Below are 23420 nucleotides of genomic sequence, written 5' to 3' on the forward strand. Positions count from 1 at the left end.
TTCTGGCATGGATGCTTTGCCCCAAAGTTTGGTGTCATCGGCGAACTTGGCCAGTCCACTCCTGACTCCAATGTCCACATCGTTAATGAATATGTTGAACAGTATGCTCAATGCTAGGCTGCAATGAAAAAGTGCATTAAGCAATCATTTTAACAGATAAATATCTGAGCTGGCAAGGTTTTTTGAATAGATGCAATCTCTTTTATTAGACCAACTGAGTATTTGGAAAAAAGTTCTTAGCAAGCTTTCGGGTGTAATCACCCTTCTCCAGGCATAGTATCCAAGCTAATAACTTCATTTTTATTAAAGATGGTGTTTCAAAAGTATCAGCGACTAACAATGTTATTAACAGCAAATTCCTTACTAATCCACCTTAGTGGCCAAGGGCCTTTGTACACACCACATTTTTTGCCCTTTCTTGTGCTGCACGTGTCGTCCACGGATTTATTGCGTGCAAACACAAAGGCAGTTAAAGATGTGTAATGATCCTCTTTGTCCACCAGATGATGCTGCGACTTTTTTGTAGTTCACCCCTTCAAATTGCTTCTGTTTTGGTTTTTTTTTTTTCTCCCTTGTATGCTTTGTTGGCTCCCTACTTCCACAGCTGTGTGACAGGGCATGGGCACAGTGTGGGTGGGGGCCCCAGACAGGAGAGGGGGACAGCGCTGGACTGTTCTGCTCTCCTGCCGGCCAGGGATCCACCTTAATTCATTTGAAAACCTACTGTGTGTAAACAGATGCAATGCTCCAAGGCTTAATTTGTTTGAAAACCTACTGTGTGTAAACACAGATGCAACACTCCAAAATAAACAAGTTTAAATTTTATAAACCTATTTAATTTAATGAGGATTAAAAACACATGGTGTGTACAAGCGCCCCAAGAGCCTTATTGCAAATGAACGAGGAAGCAAAGTACATAAGAAATAAAGCAGCTCAAAATGGGCCCTGTTCATTGCTTGATCAGTGTCATTCTTTCATAGCAAGTACTCCTTAGTATCTTGTGTGAATGTAGCAAATATTTCTAATGCGAGGCCACTAGTGCTTGGGTTTCAAGTCTTTGCTGAGAAATAGGAATAGGTTCTCTATCCCTGTGGAAAGTACATAGCATATAGATATGAAAAGCACAAGTTAACCAAGACTTGTATTGCATTAGCCATGGATATACAGGGCAATTTCTATCCAACACACAAAATGGGTGTGTGTTTGTTTTTAAACTCTCGTCTATTCTGTATCTCTTAGGCCTAGGACTCTGTCCTACACAAGCCATTTCAGTCCCAACCATGCACACTTTTCCTTCTACTCATTCTCCTACTTGACACCACCCATTATTTGCCTCCACATAAACTAATCCCTTCAGATCTCAAGCACAGGATTTAAAGTCAAGTGCATACCAATTTCTCCCATATCACGTCAGCATATGGGATTTGCCTCCTCTTGATATTCTCAAGCACCTGATGGGCCAGAGACTGAACTAATGTCTGTCCCCTACAAATGGCGCCTTGTGGCCAGTGTAGAGATGAGCTTTTTTCAGTGTCTTACATAGCAATATGATAGAACAGGGGTCAGCATGGCACACAAGGCCATTTTGCTCAGCACACAACAGCCAGCCCCAGCTCTGGGTAGCTGCTGGAGCTCGAGCTGCTCCCAGCAGGGCTTGCAGCATCCCAGCTGCCTGCTGGGATCAGCCTGGGTTCTATGGCTGGCAACAGCTACCCAGAGCCAGGGCCGGTTGCAGCCAGGAAGCTGCAAACAGCTGCCAGGCTCCGGCATCAGCTCTGTACCAGTGCATGCACACGCGCGTTGGAGTGGGCGGTGGGGGAGGGGCCTGAGGCAGTACAGCCCGGGTCCTTCCCCCACTCCCAGCACACAGCTGGTGACTGGGCTCCAGAGCCTGGTGCAGCTGTTTGTAGCCAGCCTGGGCTCTGGGCAGCTGCAGCAAGCAGTGGGCAGGCTGCAAACAGCTGCGCCAGGCTCCACAGCTCTGGCATCAGCTCCATGCTGGTGGCGACTGCACACATACCTCAGGGCAGACGCAACCCTGATGTGCCCATGCAGTCACCACCAGCATGAACCTGATGCCAGAGCTGTGGAGCCCAGCACAGCTGTTTGCAGCCTGCCTGCTGCTTGCTGCATCTGCCTAGAGCCCAAGCTGGCTACAAACAGATGCGCTGGGCTCCAGAGTCCAGTCATCAACTCTGTGCCGGGAGACGGAGAGAGACCAGGGTTGCGCCACCCGCTCTGAGGTAGAGTGATGCCGGCACAGCTATTTGCAGCCTCCCAGCTGCAGCCAGCCCTGGTTCTGGGTAGCTGCTCCCAGCCACAGAGCCCAGGCTGGGGGGCAGGGGCAGCAGGGCAAGGGGCAGCAGGGGCTTTGGGTAGGGGGAAGGGGCACATGCAAGGCATCCTGCCATGTACCCCCTGCCCTCATTTTGCTTTTCCAGCATGCCAGCACTCCAGCACCTTCCAAGGTAGGCATTGTGGGGGTTTCCGGCACTCCAACCAAAAAGCGTTGCCTACCCCTGTGATAGAAGTAATATACATGTGAAGATGACAGAAAACTTATCATTAGTCCTGGCTATCTGTTCAGGGCTTATAATCTGATAGTGTCTCAGAACCACTGCCTTACTTGGGTCTCTGTATTATCCTATCCTTCCTAACTGAGGAACCCCTGACATAAGGGACAATACAGTGCAACAAAATGATACACAGTTATCTATTAATATGAATCTAGAAACTGTAAGCGAGTTCAAGAACACTTTCTGGAATATTCATTAAGAGTCTATTTAGCTTCATATTCCAATTTAACCAGACCAAAACGCTTTTAGTTATACTAACTTCCTGCTTTTTCTTGGGAGAAGATTTTTAATAGGAAAAAAATGGCTTAGAGCCCTTTTGCCTTTTAATATGGCATGTTCTGCTACACACACTGCTTCAGTACGTTTTGCTTTTTTTTCCAATCCCTCCCTAACGGAGCTCTGTTAAAAACACTTTGTCATCTACTTCCTTCCCAGCCCTTCAAAATATTGTTTTGAATAAATGCAAGTCCTCCTTTAGGTCAAAAAGCCAAAAGCATTGAAAAAGTCATGAGATTCCGTGCACAGATTTAGCTGACAGAAGCACCTAGACCTCCTTATATCTTGGCTTGAACCTGTAAGCATAGGAGATTTCAAAAGTAAGATCTAAACCTGCTTTAAGGGTTTTTTTTAAAGCCTTGCTCTGGATTCCGTGGAACAAGCACAAATCTCTCAGAAGAAAGCATCTGGAGCCAGTTGTTAGCATAGTTTCAGGCCTGTTTGTTTTTCTTTTTAAATAAATAGTTTTATGCTTTCTCAGATGTATTCATTTGTTAATACATTAACTCACTGCACTTCTACCTTAAGTCCTCACGAATAATTCCTGTACGCACAGCTCTGATATGGAGAACATGTGGCAAGGTCTCACCTCTTACCCATAAATGGCTCAGTCACTCCTGGATGGTATTTTTACTTCTACAAACACTAACCAAAGAAGTCCTATGCTTATTATGAGGATTTGTAAAGGCCAGCCCTATCACTTACAGCAAAAAAAGATCAAGGTTAAGGAAACCAAAGTAATTTCAAGATAGATTTCATACACATTCGGGCTGGAAGGGACTCCAAAGGATCATCCAGTCCCCTGCCCCAGGGGCAGGAAGTCAGCAGGGATCATAGGATCCCAGCAAGATAAACATCCAAACGTGTCTTGAAGGCGTTCAAAGTGGGTGCTTCAACCACCTCTGGCGGCAGGCTATTCCAAACCTTGGGGGCTCAGGCAGTGAAGGTCTTCCTTATGTCCAGCCTGAAATCGGTCGCCACGGAGTTTGTGACCATTCGATCTTGTCATCCCTTGGGGCACTTTGGTGAACAGACATTCCCCCAGATCCTGATGGGCACCCCCGATAAACTTATAGGTGGCCACCAGATCACCCCTCAGCCTGCGCTTTTCCAGGCTGAAGAGCTCCATGGCTCTGAGCCTCTCATCATAAGGTCTGTTTTCCTGACTTCTAATCATGTGTGTGGCTCTCCTATGCTCTCTCAAGTTTCTCCATATCCTTTTTGAATTGTGCAGCCCAAAACTAGATGCAGTACTCCAGCTGCAGCTTCACCAAGGCCGAGCACAATGGGAGAATGACGTCCCAGGATTTGCTTGAGAAGCATCTGTGAATGTAAGCTACCGTTTTGCTCACTTTTCTGGCTGCAGGATCACATTGAAGGCTCGTGTTCATCTTGTGGCCTATCATAACCCCCAAGTCATTTTCAGCCAGTGCTAGCCAGTGTAGTACTGCCGAGCCTATAAGCATGCTGCAGGTTTTTCCTCCCAAGGTAGAGAACCTTGCATTTTTCAGTGTTAAACACCATCAGGTTCTCATCCCTCCATTTCCTGAGCCTGTCAAGATCTGTCTGTATCACCCTCCTGTTCTCAGGTGTGGATGCTTTACCACAGAGTTTGGTGTCATCAGCAAACTTGGCCAGCCCACTTATGACACCAACGTCTACATCATTGATGATGATGTTAAAAAGTATAGGCCCCAAGACAGAGCCCCACTGGTCACAGTACTCCATGACGACTGACTTCTGTCAACCACCACCCTCCAGGTCCTACATGGAGCCAATTCCCCAGCCAACAGATCGTGTGTGGTCGAGGCCACAGTTAGCCAGTTTTCCCAAGATTATGGGATACCAGATCGAAGGCTTTTTTAAAGTCAAGATATACACCATCAATCTCTTCTCCCTTATCCAGGTGATAGGTCACCTGGTCATAAAAGGAGATGAGATTGGTCAAGCAAGACCTACCCGCAACAAACCCATGCTGGGTATCCCTTAGGATATTGCCATCAGCTAGTCTGTTAAGAATGGCCTCTTTGATAATCTTTTCCAAGACCTCCCCCAGGATAGAGGTCAGGCTGATGGGCCTGTAGTTTGTCAGATCTACTTTTCTTCCTTTCTTGAAGATAGGCACCACATTGGTGTAGTGCCCGAAGACTGGAAGAAAGACAGAGTGCCAGGAGTTCTCAAAGATCCATGCCAGGGGCTGGGCTATGATGCTTGCCAGCTCCTTGAGTACTCTTGGAAGTAACAGGTCAGGGCCGGCTGACTTGAAGGTATCCAGCCTGTCAAGGTGTTCCTTCACACGAGGTCAGCTTCAATGGAGGGCAAGGAATCTCCCTCGCCCAGGCCTCCCCTGACCCATAGTGGGCAGGGGTCTCTCATGGGACTGGTGAAAAACTGTCGCAAAGTACCCATTAAGCAAGTTTGCTTTTTCATGGGCATCAGTTGTCAGTTGTCCCATGTGGTTTAGCAGGGATCCAACATTGCCCCTGCTTTTCCTCTGGCTCCCCACAGATCTGAAAAAAAAAAGGACTTCCTGTCCTTGATATTTGTAGCTAGCTGGAGTTCCATTGCAGCCTTGGCTTTCCAGATTTGCTCTCTGCAGGTCTGGACCAGAGCAGAGTATTCCTCCTTGGTGGTGGGTCCAGTCCTCCATCCTTTGTAGGTCTTCCTTTTAAGATGCAGGAGGTCTGCTAGTTCCCTGAAGAGCCAAGGGGGCTGCTGTACCCTTTTGCTGCCTTTCCTCTGAGATGGGATAGACTTTGCTTGCGCATCCAGGATTGCTCCCTTGAGGAGCAGCCACTCGTCTTGAACTCCCCTCCCCTTTGGGTTGTGACCCTTTAGGGCCTCCCTGATGAGCCTCCTGAGCTTGTCAAAGTCAGCTTTCCTGAAGTCAAGGACTTCTGTATTACTGACCGACTTGCCAGCTTTACGGCAGATGGTGAAGGTGATCAGTTCGTGGTCACTGATAAACCCATATAATCTGAGCACTGGAAGTACAATGAATCAGACTGGTCAGAGGCAAAAGATATTCTGTGGAGCAGTAGTCTACTCTGTTGTATTAATAACCCGTATCGCTTAGACTTGCCCTTAACCCTAGTGATTCTGACCACTGCACCTCCAGTATGGCAATCAGCCACTAACAGGCAAGGACACATTCAAAACAGTTCAACACATGCATTCTGCCTAGCTAGATATTCAGGCAGCAACCAAGTAGTTAACATATGTGGAAGCACTACAGTCACAGAATGATTATAAGGTATTCAAAGGCAGGTTTTCCTTTCTCCGACATTGCCCCATCTCCTCCTTCGCATTTTTTATTTCTCACAGAGACTTCCAGTGAACTTCAGCCAGCTAGATCTGACTCAACATTACACAAAAAAAACCACGTACAGAAAAAGAAAAATATTCTACAACTATTGACTTCCAAGGGAAATGGAAAAAAGACATGAAAACATAGCAGAGTCATACACTTACTTGGCCAAGTGGTTCATAAGCAAATGCAGCATCTGTTTGTTTTTCTCTGGGAGTCTATGAACAAGGCTGTGGATCTCTGCAATTCTGGATTCCTGATTCTCCAGTTCTGTGATGAAAAACAAGACATTATTTCATGTGCTAAATGATTTTTACTAAAGAGTACACCAGGGCAGGAGAGAGACTCAGGAAGACAGCTGCCTTGTAACCCATCTCTACTCAGCTATGGTCAAAATTCCTAAGTTCCTTTTTTACCCATGGACTCCTTCATGATACAACAGACAAAAATAATAGTTTAAAAGGAACCAGTAAACTAAAAGGCTGAATGAATGAAGTTAAGATAGAAGACAGGAGCATGTCAAATCAAGCCACAGATAACCAGAAGAGAGACCTATTTTAATTAGAGCAGCCACATCTTGTTTCAACACAGAAAGCAGATAAATTTGCTTATATAAATTCTCAACCTCTCAAATGGTATTCTTAGCACAATACCTGGAGAGATTTTAGCAACTAGTCACCTGTATGCCATTCATATAGCAGTGTGAATTGCATCTGTAGGATGAGGGCTTAGGCTGGGGTGGACAATTATTTTGGCTGGAGGGCCACTTAGGGAGTTTTAGTGACCTGTTGCAAACTGGGTCAGCACCCCCACCCTGCAACAGCTCACCAAACCTTCCTAAGTGGCCCCCCATGTGCAGCTGGACAGGTAGGATGAGGCCCTGGGCAGGCAGGGGAGCAGCATATAGGAGTGGGACAAGCAAGTAGGGCCAGGGCCGGGCCTGGGATCAGGATTGTGGTGTGGTGACAGCACAGGGCTGGGACCCGGAGCAGAACTGTGATCCACTCCCTGCACACCCCTACAACAGGCGTCAGTTCCATGGGCAGAAGGCTACTTTTCCCATCCAAATGTAGGCTCAAATGTAGTTACTCTGGCACATTACCATACCAACATCTGTGCTTGGTAATAATTTAGAGATCTGTGGATTGGCTAACTCTTCATAAACAATTAGCAGCTTTGCAGTAACCTTGTGATTTACGTAGGCAACAGCCAATCTCAGAGAAATACAACTTGGAAGTTGTGCCATGTAGCAAAGGTCAGTAATAGAAGTAGGACTAAGGAACAGGAATCCCGGATCCTGGTCCCAAACTATAGCCATTAAAGGACTTCAAAACACCATTTTCCCAGCTAGTCCCAGTCTTTTTTCCATCCCAGCCCCCAGTTTCAGTTCCCCTCTGTCCCAACTCAAAGATTCAAGCCCCAGTCTCTGGACTCTTGACCTTCCAACTTTTTGTTCCAATATTCTTCCCCACCTTCCACCACTTGTCCAGTTTTGTCCCTGCTACAGCTGAATCTGTCAACTTCCTCCTTCAAACAGTTAAACCCAGTTGGAGTTTAGAATTACTTGCATTTTTCCAGTCTAAATTGTATGAATCCTGTGAAGAGCAGAGCGTAGACAGCTTGGGTGACCTGACTCAAGCCCAACCTTGAAGACTTGAAATAGCAATTCCATTGTTCCAATAATCCTGTACAGCACCAACTGAACCTTCAAGCCAATGACAGGCGTGCAGCTCCCCACTTTAACTCATGACCAAAAGTGCCATGAGTTAGAGCAACCCCCTACCAGATGTTCACTGTTGGGGGGGGGGTTTAAAAAAAAAAAAAAAAAAAATCAAGCTCCACTTTGGAGCCTGCCTGCAGCCTCTTCCCCTTAGTCCAGCTCCCCAGCCCCATCTACAGTACGGGAGGGGGAGAAGGGAGGGGAGGAATCTCCAGGCTGGGGTTTGTCCAGCCTGAGGGGGGAGGGGGGGAAGGAAATGGATCTACCCACCTCCATCCATCCCTCCTCCAGCTCAGGCTGGACAAACCTCAACCCAGAGCTACCTCCCCTCCCCCATCCTACACAAAGCACTGGGGACAGGATAGCGCTGCATCAGCCTAGCCCCGTTCACAAGCAGGGACAGACAGAAGTTAATGAAGGTGCTCCATTTTGAAGCGCCTTCATCTGAACCCTCATTACATGAGGGTTAATTTGTTGTGTAATTGGGCACCTTTAAAGCACTCTGCAGCCGTGAACTTGTGTCAGAGCATGGCTGTACAATGCTTTCAAGGGGTTGATCGCCTGACAAATGGCACTTCTGTCAGCACCCTCAGAAAAATAAGCTGTTAAGGCTCTGACAAGTCTTTACTGAGCTTGCCCAAAGGGCAATTTTTCAGAAGTCTATAACAGCCAAATTTGGGCAGATTTTTGTGATGACGGTGAAAGGTAAAGCCTCAACACAACGACCACCCTACCCAAACCAAATTTCAAATACCTATTAGCAAGTGAGGGGTCAGTGGAGTTTTTGAAAAAAATCAGATTGCTAAAATTTTTATTACATGCAAGACACCTTATTTTCCCACTCTCTTTCTGAGAAAACAGATGAACTCTTTGGCTGAAATTTTGCAAAACAACTTAAATCTAAGGCAGACACCTGACATGGAAACTATCAGTCCAAATGGTTGAAGTATGCCAAAATTACATGCAGCCCAAATCAGGATCTTCTTATGGTAAGAGAATGGCCCTCTTACCAACAGGCAGTGCTACCAGCCCCACCTTTTGACTGTAGTAAGAATTTAGAACTTGTCTACATTGTGTTGCTGCCCCTGAGTAAGTCTGCGAGGGACACATTTTATGAAACAAATATTCCCCAATGCATTTGGAGCCGAACCCTACATGTGTAGGATATCAGCACAATGAACTTAAATGATAAAGTAGTAAGAATACTGTCAAACACAGACTGGAGCAGATCGGTGCTACTGTCACACCAATGTACTGAATTTGTATCAATATAACTACTTGTATCAGGCTTATAAATGTCTTATTTTTAAAGCAAAAGTTATACTTGAAACAGCTCTATTGTAAGCACAGTCCTATCAGTATTAAAAAATACCAAATAAGCACTAGGATTGTTTGAACTACTTTAACTATAACAGTCCAGCAAAACTGGTACAACTTTTGTTGAAGACAAAACCTTAGTTATTTCACAAGATTTAGACTGGAAAAATGCAAGTAATTCTAAACTTCCTCCTTATCACCCAGGCTTACTTTCTTTACTGTAAGTTGCATATAACAACACACTTCTTTGCATCTCAATTTTGATTTTTTTCTTCTTTTTATAGTATTTACTGAAGTCTGCTTATGTATACAAGGCAATAAGACACTACGTTTGAGATTATGCCTTTTTGCTGGCGAAGGATTTCCTCTTTCAATAGACTGTGATAAGCACTGACAAAAAACTTACTGGCTGCTTTGATGAAGCTTCTTTGAAACTGGTACATCATGAGGGGCCCAGGAAGCATTCTGGAAAAGAAACAGCAGTATGCACACACACATATTTGAGCAGTAACACAATAACTGAAATGCAGCTTGAAGGCTGCTATTATCAAAATGCCACATGGTCATTGAAGAACAGAACCAGGCAATATCAACACAGAAAACTAGCTCCCTTTCATCAGAAGGTATGTACTATACAGATGAGGTTCTAAATTTAACTCTCATGTCTTTTCTTAGACTAAATCAACTAATATTGCAGAATTACTAAAATACAAAACCAAAACAAAAACAGCAAAAAACTTTCCTATTTTGTTGGGACCTTACTTTATATATATTACTAGGGCTGTGCGAAGCTGTGGTCACAGATTCAATTTGGAGAGATACGACTATTCAGCCATAGACAACTTTATATGCTTTTTCTACATGCCTCAAGGTACCAGGTGGCTCATGAACACCAAAATGCTGGGGCAGATGGAGTGTCCCACGGGAGTACAGAGGTCCCCCACATGCTCAGCAGCGGACCCATAAGCAGACCAGAAGTACTTCTGATCCACTTCCGGGTCTGCTGCTGAGCACGCAGGGGAGGCCCCCCACCCGCCAGCACTCCTGTAGGACACTCCATCTGCCCCAGCATCTCAGCATTCATGAGCCACTCCTGGTACCTCAAGATATGTAAAAACAAACAAACAAACAAACAAACAAAACAAACCCATATAAAGCTGTGTCTATGACCAAATTGCTGATTCTCCGAATCAAAATCGAATCTTCAGATTCATATTCGGCCGAATCAAATTGAGACAATGATTTGAATCAGCATATTGAATCGTTGTCCCCCAATTCAGGCCAAATCCAAATCGAATACTGCCCACTTCACATACCCCTAATAAAATCGCTGTTACAATTCCAGCAACTACCTATTGACTCAATTTTAAAAAATTCCCCTTTAAAATCTTAGCACTTTGAAAAAATCTTGCATAAATATGGTCACTGATAAAATCAGGATATGGAGAACACTGGTGAGGACGACACTTATACACAGAATGTCATTCTAATGCTACTTGTACAATCACGTCTTTCAGCATCTCTGATATTTTAGCCTTAGGGGTCCTCTCAGGGTTGCCAATCTCTCTCAATCCTGGCCTGTAAAATAATCTATTATTCCTACCAGGGCATTGCAAGATACAGTTGTACAGTCAAAAAAACAAACCAAAAAAAAAAAACCACACACACACAGGAGATTTTTCTCCCCTACCTCAAATAAGTTTTCAGTGCACTGGTGATGGTCTTTATCTCCCATTCTGCGCAAACATCTGTATCTGTTTCAGAGGACATTTTGGGATCTGGGGAAGAGAATCAAAGAAAGCATGAATGGACCAAAGAGAAGAGAAAAACAGCACACATCTCCCACATCATTAAAGAAAGGTCAGCTCTGCGGGAAGATCTTAGTGTTCAGTTCTCGTTGCCTTCCCTCAAAAGCATTATAACAAATACTTTGATTCTGGAAAGCTGTTCCTGTGCACATGGAAATGAGTCAAGTTTGTGACCAGAGGTTGGACAACAGGAGTCACTCGCATGTGCTCAAAAAACAAAGAGGAGACATCTTAATTTATGAATGATGGGATCAGTGGCTGTTTAAAGCATGAAAAAGAGATTTCAAGACTCTGAGGTGCTCAATAGCACTGATGATAAAAGCAAGAAAAAAAAAAAAAAACAGTAGCTACAGAAACACTCAGCATAATGTCTCATGCGGTTTAAGTCCAAGGACACACCAGAATACCCAAATTAGCGGTGGTAAAAGTGGACAGTTGACCACTGGTAACCAAAACCAGCTATACCATACAATCGAGACAGGCCATCTCCTTGCATACCAAAAATAGTAAGGGCAGCCTGACCTCCAATAACATGTGCAGCTGGGTCTGCTTGCCCAAGGCACAGAAGAGCCTCTAAGAGCTGGCCCTGCCGTCAGCGTTGAGGAGGGAGTGGGATCTACACACATTCTCCAGCCTCTTTGCTCCACAGCTGTTTTTCATTAGGATGGGAAGGAGGAAATGAGGCTGTTCCATAGCTGAAACAGCATTACATAGCTCAACTTTGGCACAGCAGTGTGTCAGCAAATTATCTGCTGGGCCATCCAACCTGGGCAACACCAGCTTGCAACTCCAGAAGCCTGTCACCAGAGGAGGGCTCCTGCCAGCGTGATGTTTGCTACTACAAGGCAGAGGCAGAAGTCCGGCCATCCAGCTCCCATTGGCTCGCCAAGCAAGAAACATCTGCAAACTTCCTCAGGGACCCTGCATTCAAGAGCAAGGAAACTTGTGGCTGATCAGCTTCCTCGTCCCAGCCACAAGGTAGAGGACTGATGAGGAAAGCAGAGATGTGTTTGTTCATTTTGTTTGTAGTAATGGTCAGGAGGTGGAGTAAGACCAAAACCTATTTTTAAATGTTGCTGAGCAATGACTCTAAGAAGCCAGCATGGCTTGGGTGGGCTATTGGCTTAGCAGAATTGGGTTTGGGTTTGTTTTTTCACCTCTGGCCTCTTGATGTCATTCTCTTTGCTTCCAACTTCCTCTCTGGAACAGGCTGCTCTTTTAAATGCCTGATTCATCCCTTCCCACCTCTGGAGGCATGTGCAGAGTTTCACAGAAACTCCTGAACTTCTGGATAACCTAGGCCTGGAGGCATGTCAAGTACTATCCCAAACCTCTTCATCCTTGGGGCAACTCAGCACCAAACATGACAACAACAAATATGGAGCCTGGCTCTAAAGGAGCAGGAGTTGGCAAGATTTCAGTGTGGGAGCCACTCCATGAACCACATCTAGCAAAAGCAGCTATTAGCCTTCACTTATGCCAGCCCTCCAACCAAAACAACTGTTATATAACCTTACAGAGGAACAGACTTGAAGAACAGGCAGCCCATATGGCTTTTTATAGCACAGATGAGGCGAGTCTTCCAGAGCTTAAGCACATCCATTTTAACTCATTTCCAGGCTAGCCTGTCCAGACACTCCCTAGCAATCTGTTTACAGAAAGAATTACTGATTTCTGCATCTTTCTGTAGATTTTCCCTGTGCTGGAAGATTTTCAGAGCCTACCTTGTGGCAGTTTGCGGGTGCCATGTATTTGCATGTACAATACAGACTTCTCTTCCCTTGATGACTCCTGCTCTCTATGCATGCGTGCGCACGCACACACACACACACACACAATGCCCCTCCACCCTCTCATGGGCAAAGATACTTCTTTTTGTTTTTCTGTGAAGAAGTTTGAATTTATTTTCAGAACATTTAGAGAAAACCCGTAATTTCTGTTCTGCTATATACCTTCTGCAATAGGGGTTCACTGCGCTTGGCACGGATCAGACACATAGTATGAGACAACCCCATCCCTGAAAAGCATGCAGCCTCAACTGACAATACAGAAAATAAGTGGGAGGGGAAAGAGAGGCCCAGAGACGGGAGAGTGATACGGTCAATGTCTCACACAACCAAACCAGAGCAGAACTGGGTCTGCTAACGCCCGCTCCTGTTTGCAAGGCCTCCCAGGTGCAATCCGCCACCATCTTTGCCCTGGAAAGGCTCAGGACTTTGTTGATCTGCCACTGGGCTCAACTCTAGGCAGCCTGGAGACACCTCAGGTCATGTCTGCAGCACAGCAGTGCACAGTGCTAACCACCCAGCCTCCCCCAGGGCTGTTTTTAAACTTTACAAGGACCAAAGGCAAACATCGCTGTTCATGCCACCATGAAAGCAAAGGAGGAGAGAGGCTGCATTACACAGCTGGGCAGGGGAAGAAAACCACAGCACAAACCCCCAACTGATCCCAGTGACCCAGGGACTCGCCTTTTATATCAACATGGTCATTCTCCCAATGTTTCTGCCGGCCGCGCTACAGTGAGTGGCTGATCTCCAGCACTTTCCCCCATCCAGAGACTTATGAACACTGCTTCCTTTATCTGGTACACACACACACACACACAGGATCATAACCTTTAGAGGCTGTGGATGGCTGCCTTTCTCCAAGCCATGAAGGCTAACTGTGGGCCTCCACAGTGCATTACCCTTCCCTGCCAAAAGAATATTCCCCTATCTACAGCTCTTATGTAGCACAGAGCCTGCAAGGCACAATGTGCTTCTGATGCATAAAACAGAGTGGGAATTTTAATGGGCAATACAAAGAGCCTGACCCTACAAGAAGCTGTGTACCCCCAACCCCCTCACACAGCACAATACAAGATCAGGCCTGAACATGTAGGGAGCGCCAGTTTTCTCTGGCTCCTCAATGCTCAAACTCTACCATCCCCACTGACCCACTGAGCTGCATGCACCACATGGCTGGAAAACTCAGCTTGATGCCTGCGCCCTGGTCCTGCTCAGGAGCACTTGCCCACTGTAAATGGTTCTTAGAAACACTGGCTAGATGATTTCAGGGCAGGTCCTACCCCACTGAAGTAATTTCCACTACCCTAGGTGCTGTGAGAGGTCAAACCGGAAGCCATCAGCAGGGATGTTCACAGCTTCCCTGCAGAGCACAGGTGCAGGATATGACCGCGTTGCACTTACCATACATGCCATGAAACAGTGGAGTTGGGAGCCAGGGGTTGTCAGAGCAGTTTAAAGCCACTATGGGAACTGCTGCAGGAGTTGAACTGGCTCCTGATGTGACCGAGGCAGCCCATCCCAAACTGCTTCCAGCTCTGCAGCACACAGCACTACATCCTGCCCCAAGCACACCTGCTACACAGAATTTATGGGAAAGGGCACTCACAGGACAGCCTGTGGCTGCCTACGCAGATCTGTGCCAGGGGAATTCTCTGGCTAGGTCTGCTGTTTGCAAACCTCTGGTACGAACACAGCAGCATGTGGTTGCCAAAGTTGCCCTTAGAATCGCACCCTTAGGTTTGCAGCTGAGCCTGGTGCGCACAGCTGGCTTGAGGCAGCCTGTTAATTTAGTCTGTTTTTATTCTTAAATGTTGCTGCCTGCTCCTCTCTGCTTCCCCCACCCAAGAGGCCTCTGCTCCCTTTGTGCAGCTCCCCACCCCTTTATAAATTTCCCTTCAAGAAACAACAAAAAAAGTGCCGCTCTCTACACATTGGAAACATGAGGCTTTGGCCCAGCAAGATGTAGTCCTCCAAACCCTAAGATTTGAAGAGGAATCTAGCTTCAAGTAATCAGACATCTTGTTGCCTCTTCCCTGATCTCTCCGAGCCAGCAACCAGATCAGAAGCCAGGTTTACCTGGACAACACCGCAGCAAGATAGTATCATAAAGCAGCATTTTACCGATTTCCATGGAAGCCCTGGTAAAACCTCTCAATGTTGTTACAACAAAATAGCCTTTGAAAGAGGAAGCAACTGTTTCTTTGTTCCAGAAAACCTTCCGGTTCTGAAACATAGTGCTACAGTTGCAAAGAACTCCTGCAGTCCCCCACCCCTGGGGGGCTGTTCAGTGCCCTACGTGAAATAATCAGTCATAGTAAGCCCATTTCCTAGTGGATAGCAAAGTCACGTTGCAAAAGGCCTAGGAACAGTTGCCGACAAAAGCTGTATAAAGACATGGCAGTTTTGGGTTGGGACTGAAGAAGGCTACCTGGCCGCTGGCTGCAAGGAGGAAAGTCACAACCGTTCCATTTGCAAGCACAAATGCACAGCCCCCCGCCCTCCGCTTTGGTGTGGCTGCACAATGGTCACACGTTTACTTACTAATTTAAAGCTCGTTCTCCAGGTGGGAAAATTTTCCTACAGCTTTCTAACCATGTGATGGAGAAAATAAAACCCCTAGGCCTTGTTTGCAACCCCTGGCCACTATGTGAATACAAGCCACATGTGCACAAGGGTAGAAACTCGGCCTGATTCTTCACTCCATTAGACCAATGGGCACCCTTTCACTGATTTCAGCCAAAACTGCTGCCAGATCTTACTGAATGGCAAGAAGCCCTTAAGCACTTGCCCACAGGAAGCATATCATCTCTGTTCATACGACAACTACTACAGTCAAAGATCTCCACTGGGAACAGCTGTTTACCCATCTGGTTCTATGTATTCAACTCAATGGTTCCTCTCTGCACCCATGTATAATATGCTTCTGAATTATAAAGTAATAGGTAAACACTGTAATTTTAAAAGTAATTAAAATATGCATTAAAATAAAAGTTGGGAGTTTCCCCAAGGGCAATGGGTTTAGTTTAATTAAACATCCAGAAAAAGCACTGAAAAAAGGTAAACATGAAAAAGTATACTTCACAACAAAGATCAAGCATGTCTCGCACATTCATCACCCAAATTAACACCCTTCCTCCTAATCAATTTCAGTGCGACTTTCCATCCAACTCATTTTTTTTACAAGGAGACAATTGTATGGATTAAAAATAAACCTGGCATGGTCAAAACAAATAGAAGTTTAACTTTTTTTTTTTTTTTTTTTTTAATAGCAAAACACAGGAATTGAGAGAAAAAAAAACACTTCATCTTAGTGACGGCTGGCTTAGCTCAGTGGTGCTCAACGCCCATCCCATGACCTGCATCATTTGGCCCAGGGAGCTTCCCACCAGTCTGGAAATTAGGCAACAAGGGAACAGTAGCAGTGCTATTTTTTCCCCAGAGCAGCAGGAATTAAGCACTGACATGGCTTGCTTGCTGCTAAATTTCTGGACCTAGGGGGAGTCCCACAGTCCAGATGTGGCCCCACATGCCACTGCCAGCACATGCCAGAACCAGTGAGTGAAGTTTGGCAAATGTGTGAGGTTGCACTGGTATACCAGACTGTGCCCACAGACCAACCCTGTGCATGGGATCCAGCCCATGGGGCCAGAGTGGTTGAGCCCACCGTGTTAGCGGATTCAAAGTTATTAGCATGACATAAGAATTACTGGGAAAATATACAGACAATATTAGGATTAAGGTTAGGGCAGATGATCAATACCCATATTTTTCAGCCCTTAAAATCTGTAACATTCTGCAAAGTTTGCATTGTGACAGCTGCAGAATCTTTCCTCCAAGCTGAAGATGAATTCAAAGATACGGAGACAAATTTTACTCACAGTTGTATAAATCTAAAACGGTGTCAATAAAATCAAGGATTTATTCCATGGGCCAACATCTGCTTTCACACAACTGTGTGTCTGAAATTACTTGTTAATATGAATTAGTTACACTGTGCAGACAAATGCAGCCACATACAAAGGAAAAAAAGTAATGGGAGGTGCAAGTATTAAAAACACAAACCAAAAAGCCCTACAGTTTTCCTCAACTGTGACACCCCTTAAAAAGAAATGAAAGAGCTCATTTTTCAGCTCCATTATCTATCAGCCAGAGCATGCTTATTCTCCATTTTTATTTGCTAGCAGTTTATTCTAGTCATAAATGTCCCACACTGTTAACCTTCCAGTTTTCCCTGGTCCATTATCTTTAATAAACTGAATTAAAGAAAGAGCTTAATATCAGTTTAAAGGATCAAGCAGTGATTCACTGGAGAAAAACAAGGCAGCTCCAGCACCTGATTCAAGAGAAGCAAAAGTTGGCCTTGGTTTTTAGGTGGAATCTATATATGAACTGAGAGAAAACTGAGGCATTTCCAGTTTTGGGTTTCTTGGCTTGCTAGCTTGCTTTTCTGGAGGCAAAAGCAATGGCAGCTGACAGGTATCAGAAGCATCATTCATCTCTGGTCTGAACGCTGGCTCAGCCATATCACTGACTGACAATGCGGCATGGAGCAGTGAGCTCACTTGGAGAAAGTTTCTACTTGATATCAAGCAAAGTATTAAAACATCCCAAAACAAAAGCTACAATGGACCCAGAGTGAGGTGCTTACAGGCCACAGGACGGCCAGCTCCCAGGGGTTCTTTCCAAGAGGATGAGAAATACCAATTAGCCTATTATTCCCAGAAGGACTGAAACAGGCATTATACAATTTCTTCAGTTAGCTTTGGGGAGGGGAGGGGGGCACTACTAGCCTCTAGGCCAGTGCTTCTCAAAGTGGTGGTCTGCAGACCGGTGCCAGTCTGCGAGCCACCGGTTGCTGGTCTGCAGCGAGTTGCCAGGAAAGAAAGAAATATATTTTCAGAAGCATAACATTGATATGTCATAGCGCCACAGTTAGTACGTTCCAACGCTCCAGGTGACGTCACGTCGTGCAAGGTGAGGAAAGAAACGGCCGGTCGCACATTTGTGTAGTGCTGTTACATGCAGTTGCTGCCACTGGCTGAACCGAGCACCAGTCCCTGGCCCACTGGAAAAAAAAAACTGCTGGTCTACCACATCAGATAGTTTGAGAAGCACTGCTCTAGGCAACTGAAATTTCAACTGCTTGCCACTTCCCCTATGATAAAAAAAAAAGTGCTGCTTGGGATACAGCCCTGTTACCAAGTGCCAAATCTAATCTTCATGTGGATGGCATTGAGAGGGTTGCAAATGCAACCATAAATTACATTTAATCATAAATGCCACTGGCTACAGAGAAGCCCCATATACCACCAAGCAGACCTGCACCCTTTGGTTCAGATGAGTAAGACTATGCAGAACAGCATACTTCACCTAAATACATACGGTGGGTGCCTCATGAGCAGAACTGCATTACTGTACTGGAACCGTGTGTGTATGGGCACATGGTCCCTTCCCCCTTTAACTCTGTGCTACTCCAAGTGCAGCTGCACTTGATAAATTAAGTAACAGCGTAAAGTTCTCGATGGCAGGGGGCAGGGAAATGCAATCATGATAACTATGAAGCAAGTTTCACAGAAGTCGTGCAATGGTGCAGTTGTTCCCAATGTTACCAGCAGCGACACCAAAAATAAAATAAATGCAAATGGACTGAAGAAATCCCATCACCAATCTGAAGCAGGTACTGTCACATGGCTGCGGCCTGTTCAGGCCCTTACTGGCACAGACCTCCATACTCAAGGCACACCACCGCAGAGCACCTTCAGTAGGAAAGCGTCACCCAAGGCCCCTATGGCGGTGTCTCATTTGCACAAGACGCTCCTCTGAAATCCGATCCTTTTGCCATTTATACTGTATGCGCATGAGTAATGCTGACCACATTCATTTCTAAATATAAGGGAAACCTAAAGTTGTAAGCAAAATTGGGCTCATTAGCTTGTGAGGTTTTGATCTGAATAACGAGCATTTGTGCAGAATGGAGTTTTAACTTGTAAGGTTTTACAGTCCTCAAGGGGCAGGACTGAGGGGAAGGGAAAGCTCAGGTCACAGACAGCCAGCATCAATCTGAAAGCTGGAACTAAGCAGAGATGATCTAATCACCTGCAGTTCTCTGAAAGCGCCTTGTTAATGTGGAGACTTGAGGACATGCACTTTCCCAGCCAGGCAACAACACTGAAGATCAAACAGGGATTAAAATAAGTGACACTGCAACACTGACACAAGTGAGGCCCCGGTCTACCCTGCCCCCAAGCACCGGTTCATTATTATGCTTCTGATATTAATAATTAATGAAGACCTGGCAAGGGTGAGGTGTCAGCACTGACCATATATCACTGCATTATGAGGCAGGAGGCCAAAGGCTGAGTAGCTTCAGCTACAGGAGATAATGCTATTGGATGGTGTCCAACACCCTGGATTCCTCCCAGCTCTAAAGAAACCGCAAAGGAACAAGTTTTACCATCTGTTATAGGCACAGAGCCTCACACTGAAACCAGAGGACTTGGAAGAATGTAACCGAGAGCCAAATTCTGCCCAGGTGGGAAGAAAAAAGTTGTATTCGCTTTCCTGGTTCTTATGATTACACGTTCTGGTGTAAAAAGCAGAGCAGAGGGCTTGGCATAATAGATGTCATCAGGAGACAAACATTGCCTGCAGCCCAGTTTTTAGTGGATGGTACATGATGCCACAAGAGCGGGAATTAACAATGCTTCAGGAACAGTGGGCCCAAATTACTGAGCCAAGTCTAAGCAGGCCAGCTTTGCTCCCCTGCAGCAGCTCAGGCTTCTCCCTTAAACCCCTGGGGACAGTGACTTCCCTCCACTGCCCAGCCCCCACTACCAAACTCTCTCAAGAGCCCCAACTTTGTGGGCTAGATGCAATGGCTCCACAGGTCAAATCTGGCTCACGGATCACAGGTTGTCCACTCCTGACTTAGAGCAGGGGTGTTCAACAGGTTTCCCTATTCAAGCCTTTAGATCTGGTCCATATGGTATACTTATGTGACCTACCAGACAAAATCAGATTCTTTGAGATCCTACATTAACATTCACTCGGCTTCAGTTCAAAAATAAGAATCACTAGCACTTCTGGCTGCAGAGACCACTTTGGAAATGTCAAAGTAGACACGATGCAACATCTGCCTGTGACTACACAGAACCTGAAGCAATGACTCATAGGTGAAATTTTCTGACCACTCTGTCTTGTTGGGTTATCAGCTTTAAATAGCTGACACCTGGAATGCTATCACTGGTCTGGAATCAGAGATCATTTTAGTGCCTGTGTGGCATAGGCAATGTGGAAGCAGATACAGCAAGAGCAAAGGACACTTGCCATACACCAGGGGAAAAAGTACTGAACCATGGAAAAGATGGTAGGGAAGTAAAAGTAGGAGGGAGAAACAGCAGTTAGGAACAAATGTGATAAGAAGAGACGGAAGAAAAACATCAATGAAACATGTAGTTAGGAGCCCTAATTATTAGAGCTTTATAAGTCTCACTGAGACTTAGGAGCCCTCATGGCATGAGATGGGGTTGGCTGTGTGCAGTTGCTGCTGCTTTAAATCACTTGTGTGTAACTTTACCTAGGGAGGCTCTGGACAGACACTGCCTTCCTTAAGGTGTTTTTAAATAAACAGATAAGGTTCATCCAGGGCTGAAACCCCACACAGGGGACAAAAAAAGAACCCTGAAAAAACCCCAGTACAGGACTGGTCTCATGTGAGCAGCTGCATCTGTTCTAAGTCCTGCTGCATTTCTGCACGGTCATGTCAATCTGTTCCCTACATTCTTTGGCTCCTGCTCTGAATTGTTCCTAGCTGACACCAGAGCAGAGCAGACATTAGGGATAAACAGCACAAGTGATTGCTTGGGAGAGACTTGCAAAGATGTGAGTGAGTGTGACGCTTTGAGATCAGTGGGAGGCACTGATCCCTTCTGCCCTCACTGCAAAGCCAGCAGCATTAGGTGGGGGCCAGCTCTGGAGAGAGGATGCCACCTGCAGACTAAGTAACTGGCAGCAGATGACTTGCAAACTTTGAGCGTTGTGCCAATGGAGAGATTTTGGGGCCAAGCAAGGCCCCAAATGAACCCCTTCAACCACTGCAGCCTGCAATTCAACTGGGTTAGTTATTAAGTCTGTAGTGTTCAGAAAAAACAGGATTTGTGGCATTATGTCATGGCAGGAGGAACTCTGGGTATATGCAAAAGTACCTTTTACCTGCTTTAAAAGGGCAGGGGGAACAGCGGCTAGGGACTGCACATGTGCTGCTATGATCTGTTACAGCCACAACAGCAATCCACCTTGGCTAAATAATTGTAATTTTAACTCTGAATGAAACACTTATATCACTACAAAATCCTGTAGATGTAACAGTTGCCTTGTAATGGCTTGGTATCTGTTACTAGGGCTGTATGAAGCTTCAGTCCATGATTTGATTTTGCAGAGATTCAGCCCAATTCGGTGGCCGAATCTCCGAATCCGAACTGAAAATTGGGAGACCCTTTAATCTCTCCGAATCAAATCAAAATCCTCCAAATCAATTTGGAGAGATTAGGAAAGATTCAGCGATTTGGACACAGACACATCTTTACATGTTTTTTTCTACATACCTCAAGGTAGCAGGCAGCTCAAGAATGCTGCAATGCTGGGGCAGATGGAGTGTCCTGCAGGAGCACAGGTTCCCCAGAGTGCTGGGCAGCAGACCCGGAAGTGAACCAGAAGTAGTTCTGGTCCACTTCCCGGTCTGCTGGGGAATGCGCTGCCCTCCCCCCCGGCTCGACCACTGGTGCCATCCAGGTCGGGGGGGGGCACCCAGGGTCCCCCCTGCAGCCGACCTGGGGGTGGCTCGGGCCCCCCCGCGCGCTTGGCAGTGGACCCAGAAGTGGACCAGAGGTATTTCCAATCCACTTCCAGGTTCACTGCCAAGCACACAGGGGCCCACCCCGCGCTCCTGTGGGACACTTCATCTGCCCCAGCATTGCAGTGATCACAAGCTGTACTGGTACCTCAAGGTATGTAAAACAAACATTTAAACCTGTGTCTATGGCCGAATCGGCATCGAATCTTCAGATTCGGATTTCAGTCGAATCGAAATCTAGACAGTGATCCAAATCAACGAATAGAATCACTGCCCCCAATTCAGGCTGAATGCAAATCCAAATCAAACACGGCCCCTTTTGCCCCTTTTGCATACCTCTATCTGTTAACAATTGTTCTGTCTGCCTATGCCCTGAACTGAAAAAGCAGGAGGCAGACTATGCAGCACAGAGGTGTCCAGAAAGGAGGACCGGGAGAATGACAGAACAACATCATTCGACTTGGGCTCTGCCTCAGACAGAGCATTGTTGAACACTAGATTGTCCAATACTCTTTACTCAGATGCAGAGCGCTAATGACAACACTTGAGCCCTTCCTCTCCTTCCATTTAGCACGTTCATCTCCAGATAAAGGAAGGACTTCCAGAGAGGGCAGCATCTGACTGAAAACTGAGCACCAGGGGTGTTTAGAGATGTTCCCAAGGAGGCACGGGGGAGGGTACTTTAATCAGTGGGCTGTGCTAATTAAAAGTGCCTGAGCATCACGTGTATCCATGTCCCTATGCTGAAAAATGGTAGTGGGATGCTTTGAACTAAAGCTCATCAAACAAGGTTTAGTTTAAAGCACCCCACCACCATTTTTCAGTGCAGCGATACTGATGCATGTGACAATGGAGCCTGCTGCAGCCCATTAAATTTCTGCACTCCAGCAAACTGTTTAATCAAGTCTGCTCTGACGCACTGGATTTACAGCACATTGGAGCAGCCTCACTGCACATCTATAGGAGCCCCAGGGTCTATCTGGTCTGGCTACAGGAGGAGAAAAATGTTGGGGAGGGGTAAAATAATGCAGTCAGCACGAAAAAAACTGAACAGTCAAAATAGGGATAAAGGGCTAGTGCCAGAAACAGTTGATAAGTCTAGAGACCATGCATGGCAGGTACAGGAATACAAACCTTCTGCTACTCTGCTGAGATTTTAGCTGTACTTAGGAAGGCTGCCAAGATTTGCAAAGCATATGAGCATGGCACCAGTGACTGTCCAGGTTAAACAGAAGCCCCTTCAAAAAATAATTGCCTACAGGATTCCTAGCATTCTGCTCCATGACCATCTGACCCCTCACAGGATGTGGGACAGAGTACATTCCTCCACGTGAATTCCCACTGCCAGGTCCTGGTACCTAGACAAGAGTCTCCACAAGGGGCTGGCAGCTTTTCAGAGAAATGCAAGCTGCTTCTCTTCAATGGGGATTTGAGACACTTACCCATTAATATACTCAACAGCTTCTGCACCCTGGAATTCACTCCAACAATTCGGTAGAGCCCTTGTTCATTGATCCCTGAGAAGATAAAGCATTTATTTCATTAGGAGACCATTAAAAGAACTATTAACATTTCTTTGGCTTCTCTTATTGCAACTACAGTTAAAGCTTCCCACTAGCTATATGCAAAATTCAGCCCAGCTCCTACTGAAGCAGCTGAAGTCTAGATCCGATGCCTAGAATTTCATGCGCTTATTGAAGTACTGTCTACCTGATCATCTCAGAATTAGAGGAGGGGTGCAACAGTCATTTGTACTGATCAGCAATGGCAGAGCA

General features: G+C 45.9%; 1 protein-coding gene across 2 annotated transcripts in view; it reads right to left on the reverse strand.

Annotated features, from left to right (window-relative positions):
• ARHGAP26 (Rho GTPase activating protein 26) overlaps positions 1 to 23420 on the reverse strand; it is a 313273-nt gene that overhangs the window by 136383 nt on the left and 153470 nt on the right. For both annotated transcript variants that reach the window (XM_019535005.1, XM_019535006.1), the window contains exons 14-17: positions 23088 to 23162; positions 10887 to 10974; positions 9603 to 9661; positions 6324 to 6429 (exon numbers count right to left, since the gene is read on the reverse strand). In XM_019535005.1, coding sequence (XP_019390550.1) covers positions 6324 to 6429; positions 9603 to 9661; positions 10887 to 10974; positions 23088 to 23162 — 328 coding nt within the window. The remainder of the gene's footprint in view (positions 1 to 6323; positions 6430 to 9602; positions 9662 to 10886; positions 10975 to 23087; positions 23163 to 23420) is intronic.

The sequence above is a fragment of the Crocodylus porosus genome, unplaced genomic scaffold (assembly GCF_001723895.1).
Source record: "Crocodylus porosus isolate Cpor-Errol unplaced genomic scaffold, CroPor_comp1, whole genome shotgun sequence".
In the NCBI taxonomy this organism is placed as follows: Eukaryota; Metazoa; Chordata; order Crocodylia; family Crocodylidae; genus Crocodylus; species Crocodylus porosus.